This window comes from Ostrea edulis, chromosome 4 (genome assembly GCF_947568905.1).
Source record: "Ostrea edulis chromosome 4, xbOstEdul1.1, whole genome shotgun sequence".
Taxonomy (NCBI): domain Eukaryota; kingdom Metazoa; phylum Mollusca; class Bivalvia; order Ostreida; family Ostreidae; genus Ostrea; species Ostrea edulis.
The window spans coordinates 29,889,692-29,911,372 of record NC_079167.1 but is presented as its reverse complement, the minus strand read 5'-3'; the positions used below and the strand labels follow the sequence as shown (position 1 = coordinate 29,911,372).

Below are 21,681 nucleotides of genomic sequence, written 5' to 3'. Positions count from 1 at the left end.
TTAGAACTTTATTTTTAAATGTAGTGACCTTGACCAGGATTCTGGATCATGACATGCTCTACGGTCGTAAGCAACCTTTGTGTAATAGTATATTTTCTATCGATGTCACGAGTTTCCAGTTTATGATCCATAAAGTCCTACCCTGGGATCTGAGGCTTATAAATTTCACAACTTTGGTAGGGTTAACTACAACATGATTCAAAGGCCATCAATTTCCCAATTTAGATATACTTCTGTGCTCACCATAACCAAGGAATCAGTTTCTGTTCAAGATGTCCAGAAGTAGAGAAGATTTTTAAATTTTTCAAGGTTAGACCTGAGACAGGCCCATGGGTTCAGTGATCATGAAATTCAGTTTTCATTCCCCTTCCTAGATGCTTCATATACAATCTTATGAAAAATGGGCATGTGATTTTAGAGAAGAAGTTGAATATGTTCAAATGTTAACATATAGCAAATGACAACAACCAATCGCAATAGAACACTCAGGTGACCTGAACAACACTTGTAGAATATTGCACAGGATTACAATAATTATCATCAAAATGATCAATACCTGTCAACAACATCATCAAAATTTCAAAAAACATTTGATATACACTAAGAAACACAACCAGTGGTGGAATTCAAACAAAAAACATCTCCTTTAATAAACAGCTTGTGAACAATGATACTGGACACTTTAAATCACACAGTGGAAATGTCTATATGGGTACCATGCGACTAATTCAGATTTTCAATATATACACCCTGACAAAAGTTTTGATTGTCCATAATGCACCTACAAACTTTATCAATACAAAAATGCAACATGAGCTTTAAGTGATGTGATTATTGAGATATAAAATAAGACATAAAGATCTTATTCTATATTATACAATATCGACCACAGTGATTTTCTGGAAATAGACACACACTGGTATATATATAGAAATATATATGCACATCCTAACTTGCATCAAAATAAATAATTCTGTTGTTAAAGTACAAAATTGTGTCCCTTAAATTAAGTACAAGTACATTGCATGTGCTGCAGTCAATTTGATTGGTAATATCATTCATAACTATTTTGAACCACAGACTGCCTAGACCCCTTTTCTACAATGTAAAACTTGGGTATTCATCACATTAAAGTCACCTGGTTTAACTTCATATGTCGTTGTAAATATATCTATTTATTTTTTATGATTTTCCTTTGTGTACGTATCAAACACTCCCAATTCCCACTGGAGTCTCCTCTAAATGGCATCCTAAATAACCCACACAGTACCCCACTTCATTGGACCGACCGACTCATAATAGAATAGAAATAAAGTTTGCATTTTTGTGGAAATTGCAGGATATCCTCCGAGGTCGAGAAATATTGTTTTCAAATACAAAAGCTAAGGCGTAATCTACACATAGAAAAATGGGTGGCCCAAGGACTCTTGGAACTGTTAGAAGTGTTCGATGGACAAAATGTAGGAAACATGGACATTGCAAAGAAGTATTGCCATATTGTGTGTTTAGAACCGTTACTGCAATAAAATGAATTGGATGAGCAGACCACTTTAATATGGCCTCCAGCTTATAGGTCATCTTTGACAGTGTTTATGATCTAATGTAAACATCTTGTCAGTATCTGCATACTAATATACTTTACAAAAAAATTCCATATGCACGGATAAAAATGACAAAGGAATCGTATCACAAATTCATTGGTTATTGGAACATATCACTTGAATTCTCCTGCGAATGGAATGGGTTGCGAACGGTTTTTCCATCTTTCATTCATAGTCTTAAATGCAGACGGTATCTTCTCAAAGTCATAGAATGCCAGGTTATCCAGAAGTTCAAATACCCCTGCAGTGACAGCCACCTAAGTATGTAATGACAGACAATAGTATACATTACTAACTTAATGAGGACATTTTCAAATAATGAATTTTCTTAAACTATTATAAATTTGACTAAAATCGAGAACTCAAAACTGTAAAAGTTACAATCTGTAAGCAATTTACTTCCATTTAAAAAAAAAAAAAAGTTGACTTCAATTAATTATTACACCACAGAGAAAGACTAAAAATATGGACTAATTGATGTAGCATGTTCAAATTAACAGAAACAATAAGCATATGAAAGGGTACCTCTCTCATCCATTGACAAAATGTCCGCTGCCATTTGATCTTCTTGTCGTATCTCAGGTACATGTTGAACAGAATCAGGTAGAGGTAGCGCTCCAAGGCCTCTAGACTCTGTCTCTTCAACTGTTGTTTTTCTGTCTCTGATTTTGCTTTACAGATCTAAATCAAAATTTATATTTTCAATGAATAGTCTTTTCCCCCCTTCATCATAATCACTTCATGTACTTTCCTAAATAAATGCATGACATTTCTGTGACATGAGGTTCATGGGTTTTAATGATTACTCCAGTACTGCACATTGTGAAAAACTTATGGTAGCTCCACTCTCATGTGACATCATAAGTTTCGGCAAAATATTTATTTACTTAGTGTGTGTCCTTTGTAGGAATGTATGTCTATTATACAGTGATTTTCCTGATAATCCCCGATTAATTTACTTTTATCTATTAAGAAGCAGTTTATTGAAACTGTTGACATTAAAATTTTGTGATTTCATTCAGTTCTTATGTACACGTATTATTTATTATACTGTTTAATGAAAATATGCGATTTTATGGTCTTGATGTATACTCATATCTTTAAAAAGATGGCAACATACATTTTCTTTGGTTACTGCATTAAATCAAAACAATATTAAGTGAAAATCAATAGTTTTTCTACTTAGAACCATTAATATTGAAAAGTCACATGAGGTTATAGCTATCTTAAATTAGACATGTTACAAGTTGATGTAGCAAAAGTGCATCTTTTAAACTCTTCTAAAAATTTCATCTCAAAAAGCGTGTTCAACTCTTTTGATATTTCTCCATAACAAAATAATGGCCTGGGCTGGACAAAGGTCTCTTCATGAGGCATCTATATGTGAAATATCAAAACCCTAACCCCCTTGGTTCATAAGATATACATGTAGTGCAGGTTAAAGTTTTTTCCTTACAGTGTGACGCTGAAGCAGACATCGGGGTCATGACAATAGCTCTCCAGACAGTCATCCGGCAACCTAAAAACTTAGGGCCTTGAGAATTATTGTATTTAAGTCATCACTTGAACAAATATTTCTAACTTTTTACAAGTGACCTTGATTATGGCCAAATGACCTTGGTTCAAGGTCGTAAGCAACATTTGTGTCAAGTATGAGTTTCTAATATCTCTCAATTACTACGCTATATACATGTATGGTCAGGATAATTTTTTTAAAATTGTGATCAAATAAAAACTAGACCCATTCTAACTGACCTAAGCGTTGTTACCCTGACCTTAGCCATATGTCCATGGGTTTGTTTACTAGATGTCCAGGAATAATTTCATTCTATGGTTTTGATTCTACCCCTCATTCCAAAGGGAACAGGCAGGGGCAAAAAAAAAAAAAAAACCAAAACAAAGTGGGATGACTATAAAAATACTAACTGTGGTAAGTCAGTTGAGTTCTGAGATGTTGCTATAGAATAAATATTTCATGCACATTAAATAAACCAATTTAAGATACGATTATAATTTGCAGATTATAAAGTCTCCATATGAAGTACTGGCTGTCTAAAACTGGACTTTTGCTAAGTACTACTGCCCCCCCCCCTCCCCCCCCCCCCCTCCCCCCCCCCCAACATTAATAACTCCCCTGCACACAATCCATGCCAATATGAAAGACATTAAAATAAAGTGTAGAGCATGCCTGCCAATCGCCGAGAAAAATAATGTGTTTACTTACACTTTTATCTTTAGAGAGGTCAAGGTCACTTGATTCTAGTTTGTAGGTCACAACATCCTTTTATCAAAGCTAAACAGACTCATTTCTAATGTTCGTAAAGCTATTGATAAATCAACTTCTTCATAGTCGTTGAGTTTTTCTCGGATTTTGTTTTTTGGGTGGGTAAAATTTTGACTCTGAGGTCTATGTCTGACTTATACGTGCATACTAATCCGATTTTTGACAACTTGTGAATTTTTTGTATTTGAAAGTGGTTTAAGGCATTAATGCTGATTTAATCAGCAACAAATCACCATGACTGATCGTTTAAATAGCAAATTAACAATCCCCCGAGTACTTACCACTGTCACGAAAAATGAGCAACAACGACTGGTGGTAAAGTACATCAGTTAATCCCTGTATGGAACCAGTGCACTGGATACTTACTATATACATGTGTATTAAAATCTGCAGCATCAACATGTTTTTCTTTTATTTACCAGTAATAGGGTGTGTGCGTGCATGTCATCAACCAAACATCATTGTCAAACACAGAAAAGGGAACCCCCAGTGAGATAGATACCCATTCTAAATTATAATTAATCTACTGTAATAAACTAATTATCCAGATATTTGAGGGATGAATTGGATAGTGAGCACCCCCTAATAATAAATACCTTGTAACTTACTCTTTATTTCAGATATTCAATATGTGGTAAAATTATAAGTCAAATCACCATGTGTAAAAGACAAAAAAAAATTGAAGCAAAATAACTTGCGCAAAATTATGTTCATGCTCATTCAGTGTATTTAAAATGGAGTTATCGGTAATAAGGATCAATGTTCAGAAAAAGATATAAATCAAAGAGAAACAACTCTTGCTAGAAAATAAGTTTTGAGTTGACAGGCAATCTGATGAAAAATCTATGTGGGGAATAAAAAATCACCTTGCTATAAGCAGCAAGTCATTATAACAGCGTTTGCTATATTGATTGATTATAATTTAATGGTTTTACCCCGTTTTGGCAATATTTCAGCCATTTTACGGCGGGTGTTTGCTATAACTGTATTTTACTACAACATAAATCTAATGAGCTTTAGATCTCTCCATCTTTTTATAGAAAATTCAAATAGATGTATTGAAAAATAAAACATTACCTTATTGTATGTTACAAAAATGACCTCTCGAATATGAAAATGCATGGGTGACATAGTCTCGAAACACTCGTCCAGGACGAAATCCACTTCCCTTTTCACTTGTTGACCATTAGGCAGCATCCGGACAAGTTTCTGAACAATCTGTCAATGTTAATATGAAGATTCAGTTATCAAACTTAAGTGCTGTCTCAATGGGACTGATTTAATACTCTCACCTGAGAACTATTCTCTAGAGACCTAGCTGTTTCATGATTCAGCACTTCACACAGTTTGGGTTATATTTAATTTTTTCAAATCATGGTTGTGTAAGCGAGTCCATTGCTGAAGTTTGAGTTGTACAAAAATTACATGTTCTGTCTGTTGTGCTGCATGTATTACATGCTTTCAATATAGTTTATAGAGAAGTATTGTGACTGTGGGTTGAAAGGTCAATAGTTATTTCCTTTAAGCAATGCCCATTTGACCTGGCCTTTGATCTTTTGACCTCTAAGCAATATGTGTAAAATATAAATGTCACTAAAAGTTAGAAAGTAAACAAGAGCTCCGCAAGGTGGGGCATATCCCCTCGCAAGATTTTTCTATGAAGTCTCATAGTTACTTTGACCTTTGAACCCTAAAATCAACAGGTATCTTCCTCTCGTAATAACAAAGTTCATGTGAAGTAGGAAATCAATGGAGCAAAAATTGTGGCCTGTAGAGTGTTTACAAGCTCAGTGTTTCACATCACTATATCTCCTCTCACAATGAATTGCAAGGGGATAGTAAATCACGACCAAATTTCCTTTCAGCAGAACTCTGTTGACCTGACCTTTGACCCCTAACCTTCTAAATTAAATTCATTTAAGGTAATTCCACCCTTCTAGAATTGTAGGTTCAATCTTATATATGATTGTTGATTCTTCAAATAATATATCTTAGAAACAAATAAAAATGATAAAATAAGTATGTTGCGGTATTTGTACATTTTTTTTTTTATCAGCTACCACACATATACCTGTATCAACGTCAGAAAATTGCAATTTTCCTTAAATAGCATTATCAAAATTTCAAAAAAACTGGTTGAAACAATATGATAATATTCATAACAATTTAATGCAACTGTTTCTTTAAAAAATGTCCAAAATGTTGTGAAAATAAAGGAAATCTATCACATAATGGACTTGATAAATAATTTAATGAAAACAGAGTTATTGCCCTTGGATTCAATATTTTGAAACATATAATTGATTATTCATAGACTTTTGAAATATTTATGTTCCTGTCATGCATAAATCTGATCCAATCATTGACTTTGCAAAATTTTATGACGTCACATGAGGGTGGAACTACATTAAATGTCCCTGATATAAGTCAGAACAATTTAGCAGCAGCAGCTGATGACGTAAAGCAGTTTTTAAAACTTCTCAATCAGATGGACTATATTTTTAAAGGAGTACGCATTAAGATAAGAGAGAGAACTAAGATTATTACAATGAAGTCTCCTTTCGTGTACTGAGCATTTGGACAGGACACCCTCTCCTGCTCTCCCACATGTGATCCTTTAGGAAAACCCTGAAAAAATTAAAATTACAGAATAGTTATGTTCTATGCATAGTTAAGAAGTTCAGCATATAGATATGTTTTTTTTACCAAAAAAATACATGCTACAAATTATATCCAAAACACGATTTGTGACATGGACTATTTTCTGCCTTGGTAAATGAAATTTTGAAGCTTGGTATTACAAATTTCTTAACAATATCACAAAATTTTAAAGTAGCAACATCAATTTTTAACATTGCGTCATGTTTTATAAATATTTCAAACAAGAGGCCCAAGGGCCACATCGCTCACCTGAATTACCTTGGCTCATATTTCAAGATTTTCCGTATTTATTCGTATGTAAAACTTTGATCCCTAATGTGGCCCCAACCTACTTTCGGGGGCCATGATTTTTACAAACTTGAATCTGCACCATGTCAGGAAGCTTTCATGTAAATGTAAAATTCTTTGGCCCAATGTTTCTTGAGAAGATTTTTAAAGATTTTCCTTACATATTTGTATGTAAAACTTTGATTCCCTATTATGGCCATACCCTACCCCCAGGGGCCATAATTTTAACAAACTTGAATCTGCACTATGTCAGGAAGCTTTAATGTAAATCCATACTTTCCTGACCCAGTGGTTCTTGAGAAGAAGATTTTCAAAGATTTTACATAAATATTTGCATCCATGTAAAACTTTGATCCCTTATTGTGGCCCGAACTAACCCCCAGGGGTCATGGTTTTAACAAACTTGAATCTGCACTATGTCAGGAAGCTTTAATGTAAATCCATACTTTCCTGACCCAGTGGTTCTTGAGAAGAAGATTTTCAAAGATTTTACATAAATATTTGCATCCATGTAAAACTTTGATCCCTTATTGTGGCCCGAACTAACCCCCAGGGGTCATGGTTTTAACAAACTTAAATCTGCACTATGACAGGAAGCTTTCATGTAGATTTCAGGTCTTCTGGCCCTGTGGTTCATTAGAAGAAGATTTTAAAATGACCCCATCCTATTCTTGTGATTATCTTCCTTTTGTAGGGGCATGACTTTTCATTTGAACAAACTTGAATCCCTTTCACCCAAGGATGTTTTGTGCCAAGTTTGGTTGAAATTGGCCAAGTGGTTCTGGAGATGGAATTTTTTTAAAAGTTGTTAATGTATTTTCACTGTTTTGCTATTATCTCCCCTTGAAAAAGGGTGTGGCCCTTCATTTGATAAAACTTGAATCCCCTTGCCCCAAGGATGCTTTGTGCCATGTTTGGTTAAAATTGGTCCAATGGTTCTGGAGAAGAAGTTGAAAATGTAAAAGTTTACAGACAGACGGACGACAGGTGATCAGAAAAGCTCACTTGAGCTTTCAGGTGTGCTAAAAAACATTTTTAATGATTTTTTTAAATATTGATTTTATATAGATCCATGGTTTTATCATTCATACCTTGATTGGGAAGAATATAGCAAACATTTACTACAACAATATTTGCAGGTAGGTCTGAGAATCTCGGACCAACTCACAGAATAAAAACTTGCACTCATATCATACAACTTAATACAATACGGGACTTTTTAAGATACTCTGTCTTTTATCACGTGTTGAACGTCCATTGTACAGAATGAGTTACTTCCAAATTACAATAACAACTAAGTAAACAAGCATGGAAGACGTCAATATGGCAATCAAGTTTCTGCATTAAAATGCTATCTTTCGAACACAGGAATCACTACAAGCATTTATAAGAAAGTCCATTTGATTAAATTATGTTAATTGGCGAGGTAAATAGATCTTGAGGACGTAGAAATAAAAGACAATTATGCTGACATAGATAAGAAACAGAGAACGCATCTAAATGCGCCCTCTTCTTTCCATCTGCTTTACACCCAGGTATTGAGCAGCAATAATGTCTTAGATCGTCAGCGTTCTTCCTCTTTTTAGGACTGTGCATCACTCTTTACGGATCCTCTGTTAGCAAAACACCATTTTGTATTGATATCAACTTTGCCCGACAATTGGTTACGATCACACAACCGCAGTGTATAAATGTCAATTCTAATTGGTTGTTGCAGCACATCCTGAAAGTTCTGTATTGTCAAGTGTGAATAAACGAATCAAACCTCTCTTTGGAGACAACATCCAGAATATGATATTGAAAGGAACCATTACTAGTATCACGCTTCTGGCATGTTGGGGCATCAGGATTATCAGACTACCGAGGCTATGACCTCTAAAACTGATTTAGTGTGTCAAATGTTTATTACAACACGTAAATTCAGAAAATGTACTCTATTTAAAGTAATACATTTTTGGGAATTAAAATTAATTGTTCCATTTTCCCTAGGTCTTCACCACACACTGCATGCATGAATATATTGTAAAGGCCTTGGCAGCAGATTAGGGTCTCTGAAGTATCTTTTGTCTTACCCTTAAATGGCACATGACCAGACCAGTAACGGCCAGAGCCAGTGTGGTGCGACTTTTCCCAGTCCTACAGAAGTAAACCATGGCTGTTCTGTTGCATCCGAGTTCCTCACTGAAGCCGTGAGTCCGAATCACAGTCATCAGGTCGTCAAAGTCCTGTAATAAACAGACAAGTTTGATCACATTCATAATATGTTTACAGTGTGACCGTTGAGACGAGCGAAGACCCATAACATCTTACAACACGACTTGAAATGTAATGCGGTTGATGTAAACAGTGCATTGTGACGTCATCATTAACTGCGATTGTTTTTCTTTCAAATCAAGGAGTTATCCACAACAAAACATACGAAGGTATGGGAAAGCTTGTCTGGAATTTAAAATCATTTGCGGTACTTTTTAAACTATTCATTTGTTTCATCCACAGGGTTGTCAATGAAGTACATGTATACCGCAGTGACAGCGACATTTTCCCGGCAGCATTATGGGTAATCCCCATCATTTTTCAACTGATGAAGAGTAAATTATGTGACTCAATTGCATAATCATTGGGGCGAGCTTGTTGCGTCGCTTCGCTCGCTATTAACAGCCGAGTTCCTCACTAACTGATATAAGTCAAAATATATTCAACTCGCTTGGAAAACATGATTCTTACAGAATTACATTTTATGTTTGGTATCTTTTTATAGTGATTCAAATGCACCAATTGTCTAATACTTTATACTTAATAAATCCTGCCATGATATAGTGCTTGTAATGTCCAAGATCATCAGTTTTTGTATTCTCATTAATGTCCAAATTAGAAAAAAGTAACCCTATTTATTTGATATCCATGCTTGTAAGGAAATATAGCTCAAATACTGAATATGCAAAAAAAGGCCAGCTCCGTCATCATAAACACCATACATGTGTTGACAATCTTGACCTAGTATATATGTCATGACCATTTAATCTGTTTGCAAAAGTCAATTTTCAATTCTGTTTCCAAAACAGTTTAGAGAATTCAGGAGTTACCGATTTTAAAATCATAAAAAGGAGATGTTAAATTTTACCTATATTACATAATTTCCTTCATATTCTTAGTGACTATATTGCTTTGTCACAAGTTTACAAAATCCATGCACATGTTGATTTTTTTTATTTATTACTTTAACATCTGAGTTACTTGTTATAACAAGTAACAGGACCAATCCCTATATAGTGAGTGATAGAAATTATTAAATGATGTCACAGCAGTTTAAATCAGGTTAATTTATCAAAATTTGGGGGACGGGATTGTAAACTTGGCTATAAAATATGAAAAGTTTGTAAAATTTTAAAATACCCAAGGAAATAAATTGTATCTTGTTTTACGTCCCTCTTGAGAATATTTCACTCATATGGAGATGTCACCAATAACAGTGAAGGGCTTCAAATTTAGGCCTATGCTCGGCGCATACGGACATTGAGCAGTGAGGGTTCTTTAGTGTGTCACACCTACTGTGACTTGGGACATCTGTTTTTAAGGTCATCTCCGAGGACCCGTGACATTCACACCTGATGCCGAGTGTTTAATGATGGAACTGTCACTACCTGTTTTAACAACATAGGTCTGTTGCAGTCGGGATTCGAACCCCGACCTTCTGCATGCCGGGCGAACGCTCTACCTCTAGACCACCGCGTCCATCCAAAGGAAATAAAAATATCTTTACTCTCGATATGGAAGCAAAATAATGACAGTGAAATAACTACCATAATTTGATAGCTGATCTTGGATTAAAACCCATGCTTAAACACCAATTTTGAGCACTCTTGTAATTCTTGCATTAAGACAATTTTAAGTAAGTTCCATTACATCTTTAATCATAATTACCACACACACAAAAAAAATTAGCCAGACAGGTGACAATGTAACAACTGAAAACTCAGGGCAGAATTTGGTCCTTAAAGATCCTACTTCTTTGATAGAGTAAGCTGTCTACTATTTAACCTGCTCTGTGGGGGTTGTGTCATACTGAAGAGGCACTCTGTAATACTGCATATCCAAAGTCTGTAGCTTCTGATTCTCTGCCAGCTCTGATGGGGTCAGCACACTGCTGAATTCTTCCTCACGGGGATCCTCCGACAACTCGTTGTATACCTGCCACATATCAAAATCATCATGTACCTCAACTTTTCATTCATTTCATGACACTTGCTACTAACATTAACGTTTTTAAAGTATTTTGATTGGTTAAAAAATAGGGTTACATCATATCAATGGCGATGCAACAGGGAGAAGTCATTATGATCACCTCGGGAAAAAATTTCAAGAGATATCTCTTTTTAAAATTTTCAAGAGATATCTCTCAAATAGAGAGAGATATATCTCCCAAGCGTAAAGAGATATCTCTTTTGTTTAAAGATATATCTTTTTTAGTTAAAGAGATATCTCTTGTTTAAAGAAATATCTCTTGGTTAAAGAGATATCTCCCTAGCGTAAAAAGATATCTCCAACTTATATAGATATATCTCTAGTGTAAAGAGATATCTCTCTTATTTAAAGAGATATCCTATTTTACGAATAAATAGTAAAAGGGCTTGCCATAAACCCATGCATCCATTTACTTTTTTGGTATCTAATACCCTCATTAAATACAGCAACTTTTAGAGTTGTCTAACTTTGTAAGAATAGGCTGTTATCTGAGGTTTATCACTACTCGTTTTATTAACAATAAAAGGTACGTTTCTTTTCTCTACAAAAAATGAATATTAATTCCCTTTTTACAAGAAAAAAAAATTCCCTTCCATTTTAGAAAACCACTACAATTTGATCCCTACATAAGATCTATATGATAGATGACTTTAAACAGATTAAGTTCTTTCTAGTATTATATCGAAGTCCAACAATATACACTGTATAATCAGCCATTTACACTATAAATACTCTATTTGTAAACAGTATTTTATTTCAAAGAGAGATCAAGAGAGACCTGAATTTTGTTGGTTTTGATTATCTTCGTCAAGGTTTCTTCTTTTTCCTGAAAAGAGATATTGATCCTCATTATGCAGAGCTTTGAAAAGGAGAGGAATTGAGATACCGGGGAAAACACACACACTCTCAATAAAATTACCATAAAACAGTCATGATCAAACAAATCTAAATACCATATACGACAGTCATGTGGTAACCAATTCAAAGTTTGTGTACAACCTGAGATTGTCAATTTCACCATACATTAAGGACATATGCGACATTTCTAACATTTTCTCTCACATTATTTTTTCATCTCCTTGATATGAAGAGTTCTTGTATAATTTTATATTGTAGTAATATTACCATACTTTATATATTGACCGGGGTAGCTCAGTGGTTAGATCACCTAACTAATAATACTAGAGTCCCAGGTTCGATAACCAATTTCCAAAGATTTTTCTCTACTTCTTTGCTAAAGTAATGTCCATTTATACAACGTACTGTAATACAGGAACTATCAAAATAACTCTAAAATATATTTATGGTAATATATACCCTAAGATTTTTGTAAAAATGAGATAGAATTACACGTGAATTGTATGTGAAATGTCACAAAAAATTATATATTATAGAGAAACATTCTGTGTGTCCTTCTCTACATATTCACCAGCATCCACTGAATCCTTGCTCCCCATTCCATTATTATTCTAATTTTTCCTTCACACTGAACTGTCACTCACATTATCAAGAAGTCTGTATTGCTAACTCATAAATAAAATTTCAGTTTTAAATAGTGTAATTACGTGATATTTTAAACAAGAGCCCCATGGGCCACATCGCTCACCTGAGTCACCTTGGCCCATATCTGAAGACTTTTCCATATATATTTGCATGTAAAACCATAGTCCCTATTGTGGCCCCAACCTAGCCTCGGAGGCCGTGATTTTTACAACTTTGAATCTGCACTATGTCAGGAAGCTTTCATGTAAATGTCAACTTCTTTGGCCCAATGGTTCTTGAGAAGATTTTTAAAGATTCTCCTTATATATTTCTGTGTAAAACTTTGATCCCCTATTGTGGCCCCATCCTACCCCCCCCTGGGGGCCATGATTTGAACAAACTTGAATCTGCACTACATGTATGTCAGAAAGCTTTCATGTAAGTGTCAGCTCTTCTGGCTCAGTGGTTCTTGAGAAGAAGATTTTTAAAGAATTTCCATATATATATATATTTTTCTATGTAAAACTTTGATCCCCTATTGTGGCCCCAACCTATCTCTGGGGGTCATGATTTGAACAACTTGAATCTGCTTTATGTTAGAAAGCTTTCATGTAAATCTTAGTTCTTCTGGGTCAGTGGCTCTTGAGAAGAAGATTTTTAAAGATTTTCCCTATATATTTCTATGTAAAACTTTGATACCCTATTGTGGCCCTGGGCAACCCACCTCCTGGGGCCATGATTTGAACAAACTTGAATCTGCACTATGTCAGGAAGCTTTCAGGTAAATCTCAACTCTTCTGGCTCAGTGGTTCTTAATAAGAAGATTTTTAAAGATTTTCCCTATACATAATTCTATGTAAAACTTTGATCCCCTGTTGTGGCCAAAACCTACCTCTTGGGGGCCATGATTTGAACAAACTTGAATCTGCACTATGTCAGGAAGCTTTCATGTAAATGTCAGCTGCTCTGGCCCAGTGGTTCTTATGAAGAAGATTTTTAAATGACCCCACCCAATTTTGCATTTGTGCCTATCTCCCCTTTGAAGGGGGCATGACCCTTCCTTTGAACAAACTTAAAAGCCCTTCACCCAAGGATGCTTTGTGTCAAGTTTGGTTGAAATTGACCCAGTGGTTCTGGAGAAGATGAAAATGTGAAAAGTTTACGACGCCGACACCAATGATGACAGACAATGGACAATGGATTTTGATTAGAAAAGCTCACTTGAGTCTTTGGTGTTAGAAAACTTCACCAATTTGCTTAAAAATAAATAGGGTTTGTCTTCTTACAATGCTACAGAAGTATGCAAAGCTTGATAATCCTTAGTGCAAGGGTTTTCTTTAAATTTTGTCCATCAGCTGTAAAAGGACACACACAAAAACACACGCACATTAGTGATGCTGTCCCCTTCGCAAATAAGTTGTCTGAGGGTATAATTAAACTGCTGCAGAAACTACATCAATAAACATCCCACCATACTAAAATGACCTAGTCCATTGTATAGTGCAGAATTAAAATCCCTAAAACAGATCTCATCCACACAAAAATTAATAGGTCTTAAAACGACTACACTGGGCAGTATTGGAGAAACTAGCTTACCTCTGGTTCATTCGCTGTGAGGTCGGGGTGGACAACCAGTTCATACAGCGTTGTCTAGCTTACCTCTAGTTCTTTCGCTGTGAGGCCGAGGTGGACGACCGGTTCATACAGCGTTGTCTAGCTTACCTCTAGTTCTTTCACTGTAAGGCCGGGGTGGACGACAGGTTCATCCAGCATTGTGGAGTCCCGGACACTGTAAGTCTTTCCATCACATTCTACAGCCACATCGTTCCTCAGATTCACCAGCACCACAAACGTATGGCCCTGCTTTTTACTCAACAAGTAGTTGGATATTTTTGTTACTCCCTGTAAAATTGTATATTTTTTCTCATAAAAATCTGAATCTGTCCTGTCCTAGAGGGACTGATGGTAATATTCCCTGAAGGGCTCCTTGAAACTGGGGCAAATTTCTACTTCTACAATCCCTAAATTAGTAACATGGTTAAGGACCAGCCTGCGATTCCATTTCCTGTTACCTTGACCTGTAATGGATGACCTTGGTGGAGGACAAGGCGCATAGTTAGTCAAAGGCAACCATGGGGTCTGAAGTACCAGTAAATAATGTTCATATTTTGGAATTTTTTCACTGAAATTGTCAATACAATCATAAAACACATACAGGTTCCAAGCAACTTTTGTGTATTATATGGTTGTCAAAAGTCTCTTTGTACTTAAAAACATTTAGTTAGAAAATATTTTGCGATTTATTTCCATTAGTGATCATGACCTTCTTCTAAATCATGACCCCCCCCCCCCCCCTCCAGATATCCTAACCCCAGGGTCCACAATTTGAAAAAAAAAAAATAATTAATCTATATAACTGGGTCCTGCTATGTTTGTCAAGAATTCTTTTAAAAAATTTCCTACATACAAGTATGCTGTTCTGGCAACAGAGACCATTATTGAAGTTTTCCCCTACATAATTTCTTATGAAAACTATTGTGACCCTACCGTAATCCCTGGGACCAGGATTTAAACAAACTTGAATCTGAACTACCTGAGGATGCTTGCATACGACTAATCATGGCCTGTTTTTGAAAAGACAATTCTTAAAAATCATTTCTCCTAATATGGCCCCAACCTTAAAAATTGATTTCAACATGTTAGAATCTACACTATGTACAGAGGGTTTTGAATTAAGTTTAGTCTTTTCTAGCCCAATGTTCTCCCCTTGGAAAAGGATGTAGCCCTTCATCTGAACAATATCGAATCTCCTTTACCAAACATGTTGTGTTTGTGAAACACAAATGCCCACATAATGGCAAATTCCAAAGATGGCCAAGGTCACAATGACAAATATCTTGGTACCAGTAGAAAGATTTTTGTCACAAAAAATGCTCATGTCCAAGATGAAAGCTCTAATATTTACCGTTTAGAAGTTATGACCAATGTCAATTTTTTAAAAAGTAGGTCAAATGTCAAGGTCAAAAGGTTAAGTACCCATGGAAAGGTCTTGTCACAAGGAACATTCATGTGAAATATCAAAGCTCAAGCATTTCTATTCAAAAGTTATTAGCAAGGTTAAAATTTTCAAAAAGTAGGTTAAACTCAAAGGTAAGATAATTAAGTACCCATGGAAAGGATCTTGTCACAAGAAATACTCATGTGAAATATCAAATTACAGAATGACGGAATTACAGACAGGATAAAATCAATATCCCCCCCCCCCCCCCCCCCCCCATCTCGAGGGCATAAAAATGCTTTCAGCTATAGATTTAATTAGCCACATCTCTCACCCAATTTTTTTTTTTATCAAACTTTCAAGACTGATACATTATATAGACCTTGGTGCCTCTTATATATAACAAGAGGCCCATGGGCCACATCGCTCACCTGAGTCACCTTGGTCCATATCAGAAGATTTTCCATATCTATTTGCATGTAAAACCGTAGTCCCTATTATGGCCCCAAACCTACCCCTGGAGGCCATGGTTTTTGCAAACTTGAATCTACACTATGTCAGAAAGCTTTCATGTAAATGTGAACTTCTTTGGCCCAACGGTTCTTGAGAAGAAGATTTTTAAAGATTTTCCCTATATATTTGTATGTAAAACTTTGATCCCCTATTGTGGCCCCATCCGACCCCAGGGGGCCATGATTTTAACAAATCTGAATCTGCACCATATCAGAAAGCTTTCATATAAATCTCAGCTTTTCTGGCTTAGTGGTTCTGGGAAGAAGATTTTTAAAGATTTTTCCTATATATTTGTATGTAAAACTTTGACCCCCTATTGTGGCCCCATCCGACCCCCGTGGGGCATGATCTTAACAATTTATAATCTGCACTATATCAGGAAGCTTTCATATAAATCTCAGTTTTTCTGGCTCAGTGGTTCTTGAGAAGAAGATTTTTAAAGATTTTTCTTATAAATTTGTATGTAAAACTTTGATGCCCCCTTGAGGCCCCATCCAATCCCCGGGGTTCATGATTTTAACAAACTTGAATCTGCACTATATCAACAACAAAAAAACAACAAAAAAACAAAACAACTTTGACCCCCTATTGTGGCCCCATCCGATCCCCGGGGGCCATGATTTTAACAATTTAGAATCTGTACTATATCAGGAAGCTTTCATATAAATCTCAGCTTTTCTGGCTCAGTGGTTCTTGGGAAGAAGATTTTTTAAGATTTTTCCTATATATTTGTATGTAAAACTTTGACCCCCTACTGTGGCTCCGTCCGACCCCAGGGGGCCATGATTTTAACAATTTAGAATCTGTACTATATCAGAAAGCTTTCATATAAATCTCAGCTTTTCTGGCTCAGTGGTTCTTGAGAAGAAGATTTTTAAAGATTTTTCCTATATATTTGTATGTAAAACTTTGATCCCCTATTGTGGCCCCATCCTACCCCAGGGGGCCATGATTTTAACAATTTAGAATCTGTACTATATCAGAAAGCTTTCAAATAAATCTCAGCTTTTCTGGCTCAGTGGTTCTTGAGAAGAAGATTTTTAAAGATTTTCCCTATATATTTGTATGTAAAACTTTGATCCCCTATTGTGGCCCCATCCGACCCCCGGGGGCCATGATTTTAACAATTTAGAATCTGCATTATATAAGGAAGCTTTCATATAAATCTCAGCTTTTCTGGCTCAGTGGTTCTTGAGAAGAAGATTTTTAAAGATTTTTCCCTATATATTTGTATGTAAAACTTTGATCCCCTATTGTGGCCCCATGATTTTAACAATTCAGAATCTGCACTACCTAATAAAGCTTATCTATAAATTTCATCTTTTCTGGCCCAGTGGTTCTTGAGAAGAAGATTTTTTAATGACCCTACCCTATTTTTACCTTTTCTTGATTATCTCCCCTTGGAAGGTGGCCTGGCCCTTTATTTTAACAATTTAGATTCCCTTTACCTAAGGATGTTTTGTGCCAACTTTGGTTGAAATTGGCCCAGTGGTTGTTGAGAAGAAGTTGAAAATGTGAAAAGTTTACAGACGGACGGACGGACGCCGGAATACGGGTGATCAGAAAAGCTCACATGAGCTTTCAGCTCAGGTGAGCTAAAAAGTCATGGTCATTAGAAGGGAAGTTCCAAAACTTTTCATATACAAGATTTAAATTATAATCCATGTCAAGATTTTGTCAGACTGGCAGGAATGATATCCTAGTAAGATGAAAGGTCAATGTAAACAACTTTAAAGTTTCATGTGTACAAGATTTAAGCTACAATTTCTACTTAAGCAGTACAGCAGACGCTATGTACTCACGTCGCGTGCAGGCTGTGCCATGCCATACACAGAGAATCCTTTCAGGTTGAGCTTTCTGAAGTTAGGCACTCGGACATCTAGCTGCGAACTCATCACATCTAAACCTATGTACACATCAGCTACCTAAAACGACAATACTTTTTCTATCAAATTTTTTTCATTTATTTTCATAGATCATAGCAAGAGTTCATATGGAAACTTGTACAGCCCTAATATATATGTGTAAGGATTATTCGTTGTGTATTCTATGGTTTTTCTTTTAATTATCAATTGTAAATTTTAGTATGTTGTACAGCGCTTTAGAGTATTTTTAGATAAGACGCTATATAAGTGTACTTTTATTATTATTATTATAATACTGCATACCTCTACCTCTTCTTCACTTATCAGTCTCTATCTATTAACTTTCTGATTTGTTCTTGAAATTCTATATTCTTTCTAACATTGTGTGGAAATGGTGTACAATTCCATAACATAGACAAGCAGAACATCCAATCCCAGCTCATGTTTGACAGACAAGCTGGACGTCTAATCCCAGCTCATGTTTAACATAGACAAGCAGGACATTCAATCCCAGCTCATGTTTAACATAAACAAGCTGGACGTCCAATCCCAGCTCATGTTTAACATAGACAAGCAAAACATTGAATCCCAGCTCATGTTTAAACACAGACAAACAGGACGTCCAATCCTAGCTCATGTTTAACATAAACAAGCAGGATGTCCAATCCCAGCTCATGTTTAACATAAACAAGCAGGATGTCCAATCCCAGCTCATGTTTAACATAGACAAGCAAAACATTGAATCCCAGCTCATGTTTAACATAGACAAGCAAAACATTGAATCCCAGCTCATGTTTAACATAGACAAACAGAACATTCAATCTTAGCTCATGTTTGACATAAACAAGCAGAACATTGAATCCAAGCTCCTGTTTGACATAAGACAAGCACGACGTCCAATCCCAGCTCATGTTTAACATAGACAAGCAGGACACTGAATCCCAGCTCATGTTTAACATAGACAAGCAGGACATTCAATCCCAGCTCATGTTTGACATAGACAAGCAGGACATTCAATCCCAGCTCATGTTTAACATAGACAAGCAGAACATTGAATCCCAGCTCATGTTTAACATAGACAAGCAGAACATTGAATCCCAGCTCATGTTTAACACAGACAAGCAGAACATTGAATCCCAGCTCATGTTTGACATAGACAAGTAGAACATTGAATCCCAGCTCATGTTTAACACAGACAAACAGAACATTCCATCCCAGCTCATGTTTGCTTATGGTAATTAACTCAGTTTCCTACAGACAATGCTTAACAATGCAGACACTATTCTGTAAAATATTAATATATGCCAGCTCCCTAAGTGTATTTTGTACTCGGAAACTGTTTACACTTCCTCCCATTGGAAGCAATATAAAATATCAACATCACAGTATACAGATGAATGACAAAAATCAGTTTTCATTTAATGCTATACCATTAGGAATATCTTGATTGACATTCAATTCAATTCTCCATCTATAATGCAGGCAACAAAAAACCGTTGTCTCTTGAAACATTTAATGCTTTTAAGAGCACTTTAGAAAAATCAAGGCAAGGGAATAAGCTATGTATACTAAATAAATGGATTTAATGCATTAATGACATTAACATCATTTTTGTTTCACTTAAATATCATTACAGTCCATGTTTTGTTTTGTTTCCATTGTAAATAAATGGGACGATACTTTTTTACTCTGAGGTTTCAACCATTCCATTAAACTGACCAATTGAATGTCTTCATTTAAATGGTCACATCAGCTGTTTTGAAACCTGGTGAAAAGTCATCTGCTCATTGAATGCCACCATCAACATTTCAAACATATTTAACCAAAAAAATCAGGGTATCTCCAATCTATTGACCTACCCACAGGTCAAACTGAGAGGTGCTCATAGGGAAACACACCATGCTCTACATATGAAAATAAGGCCCAAGACAACATGAAGTCATACTTAGCAGTTCAATAAAATTCAATCAATGACATACTGTGGTAACATGCAAATTGCACATCAAAGCATGCAATACATGTCAGGCTTCAGGAGTGCCTTCTTACTGATAGGAGATGGAGCTATTAATGGGCCACAATACAGTAAGAGATGTGTGTTGATAATAACGGTGTTAATTTCAGCGCACTTGATCAGGTGAATCAAACAACAGCTACCCGAGACACCTAGTGTGTCAATGAGCTACTTGTCCTGGTTGCAAAATGACCTCTCAATCTGATAGCTAATGGTAGAGGAAATATTTCAAGATGTGTCATTACCCCCGCCAAATCAAGAAGCACAAAACAGCACCACTAAAAAATCAGGAACTTGGAACAAAACACTACACTCTAAAATCAGTTCCATATATGAAGCACAGTGCTCCCTCAATATATTGCCCCCCGTTATAATGCCACCCTGCTTATTGCCTGAAAATCCTGAAGAACAGATTTCTACCCGTGTTAACACCCCTGTTAAAATGCCAACCTCGCACAATGCCATGTGCCCTTGATTTTCACAAACAAATGGTCAAATATTTTAGGGTTTACCCTCCATAAAATGCTAATTACCTAACACCCATCAGTGATCACACCTGTACTTTAAAAGCAGTGTGGTGAAGTGTGACAAGATATTCAGGTGGTCAGGTTAATTACTAATGATTGCTGAATTAAACTTAAGATTATTTAAATGTTCATACAGAATTGAAATGTGAACTGATTATGTATTTCTCTGAGAGGGAGGTTATGACTAAATTTCAGAGCAATATATGTGACCATACCAAAAAAAATCTGGAAAACTGTTTGACCTACTACTACTACCTCTAAAGTACTGTAGGTCATAGTTCGCCAATCCAGCTGAAATGCAATCTGAACTTGTAATCCTCCAAGAGGAGGCCTTTGACTAAATATCAAGGCAATATATCTTTATCCATAATGAAAAAAAGCCCGGGAAAACTGTTTGACCTATTTTTAGCCCAAAATTAGGTCAAGGATGGACCAATCCAGCTGAAATGCAAACTCACTCTTACAATTCTTGAGGGAGAGATTGTGACCAAATTTCAAAGATGTACATGCATCCGTTAGGCCAATTCAACTTAATTAGTAGATTATCATCCAGGGTCACCAAAAAGTATGGGGCGGGTTAGCTGCAGAACTGTAGCTCTTTAAAAAAATATTTTGACATAACAGAGAGCTACAGAGCCATCCCTTATAAAAACCTTCGATTTACGGCGCTCAAAAAGCTGCGCACGGTTGAGACCTTATATCGTTGTATTCTTGAGTTACTGTCTCATAAATTTAATATCAAAAAATTCTTAACATATTTTCCTACTATACTTGTGTCTAAACATACCTTCAAATATTCATTAAAGCCCCACACGACCTGAATACTCCCAGCTTCAAATGATTTCGTTTGTTGACGTAGCCATGTTAAGTAGCCGGGTCAGTTCGTACCCTGTTGTTGTTAGTATATATTCATAAAATTCGTTATATGTTATGTATTCGCTCTTCATTTATTATCAATACGAATAATTTATAGAAATTAAAAAAATAAAGTTTTTCTAAAGGTAAAATAAGTTCTTGATTCATGAAAATGCTACTAAAGTCCTTAACACTCGTGTGGCAGGGATGGAGACCGCACCAGACTAATGAAAGCCGCATTGCCGTGAGTTTAGCTTTTTGAATAATTATTGTTTAAAGGCACTGGGATGATATATTATTTAAAATATTTAGCTAAAATATTTGTGGGGATATTAGTTCACATCTAGACGTTAT

General features: G+C 35.7%; 1 protein-coding gene across 3 annotated transcripts in view; it reads right to left on the bottom strand.

Annotated features, from left to right (window-relative positions):
• LOC125671776 (paladin-like) overlaps positions 1-21,681 on the bottom strand; it is a 136,919-nt gene that overhangs the window by 1,489 nt on the left and 113,749 nt on the right. For all 3 annotated transcript variants that reach the window (XM_048907675.2, XM_056161144.1, XM_056161145.1), the window contains 9 exons: positions 17,872-17,994; positions 14,281-14,460; positions 11,855-11,902; positions 10,873-11,022; positions 8,907-9,059; positions 6,433-6,513; positions 4,963-5,103; positions 2,127-2,282; positions 1-1,858 (listed from right to left, as the gene is read on the bottom strand). The exon at positions 1-1,858 is cut by the window's left edge and continues 1,489 nt beyond it. In XM_048907675.2, coding sequence (XP_048763632.2) covers positions 1,715-1,858; positions 2,127-2,282; positions 4,963-5,103; positions 6,433-6,513; positions 8,907-9,059; positions 10,873-11,022; positions 11,855-11,902; positions 14,281-14,460; positions 17,872-17,994 — 1,176 coding nt within the window. In that variant the 3' untranslated portion in view covers positions 1-1,714. The remainder of the gene's footprint in view (positions 1,859-2,126; positions 2,283-4,962; positions 5,104-6,432; positions 6,514-8,906; positions 9,060-10,872; positions 11,023-11,854; positions 11,903-14,280; positions 14,461-17,871; positions 17,995-21,681) is intronic.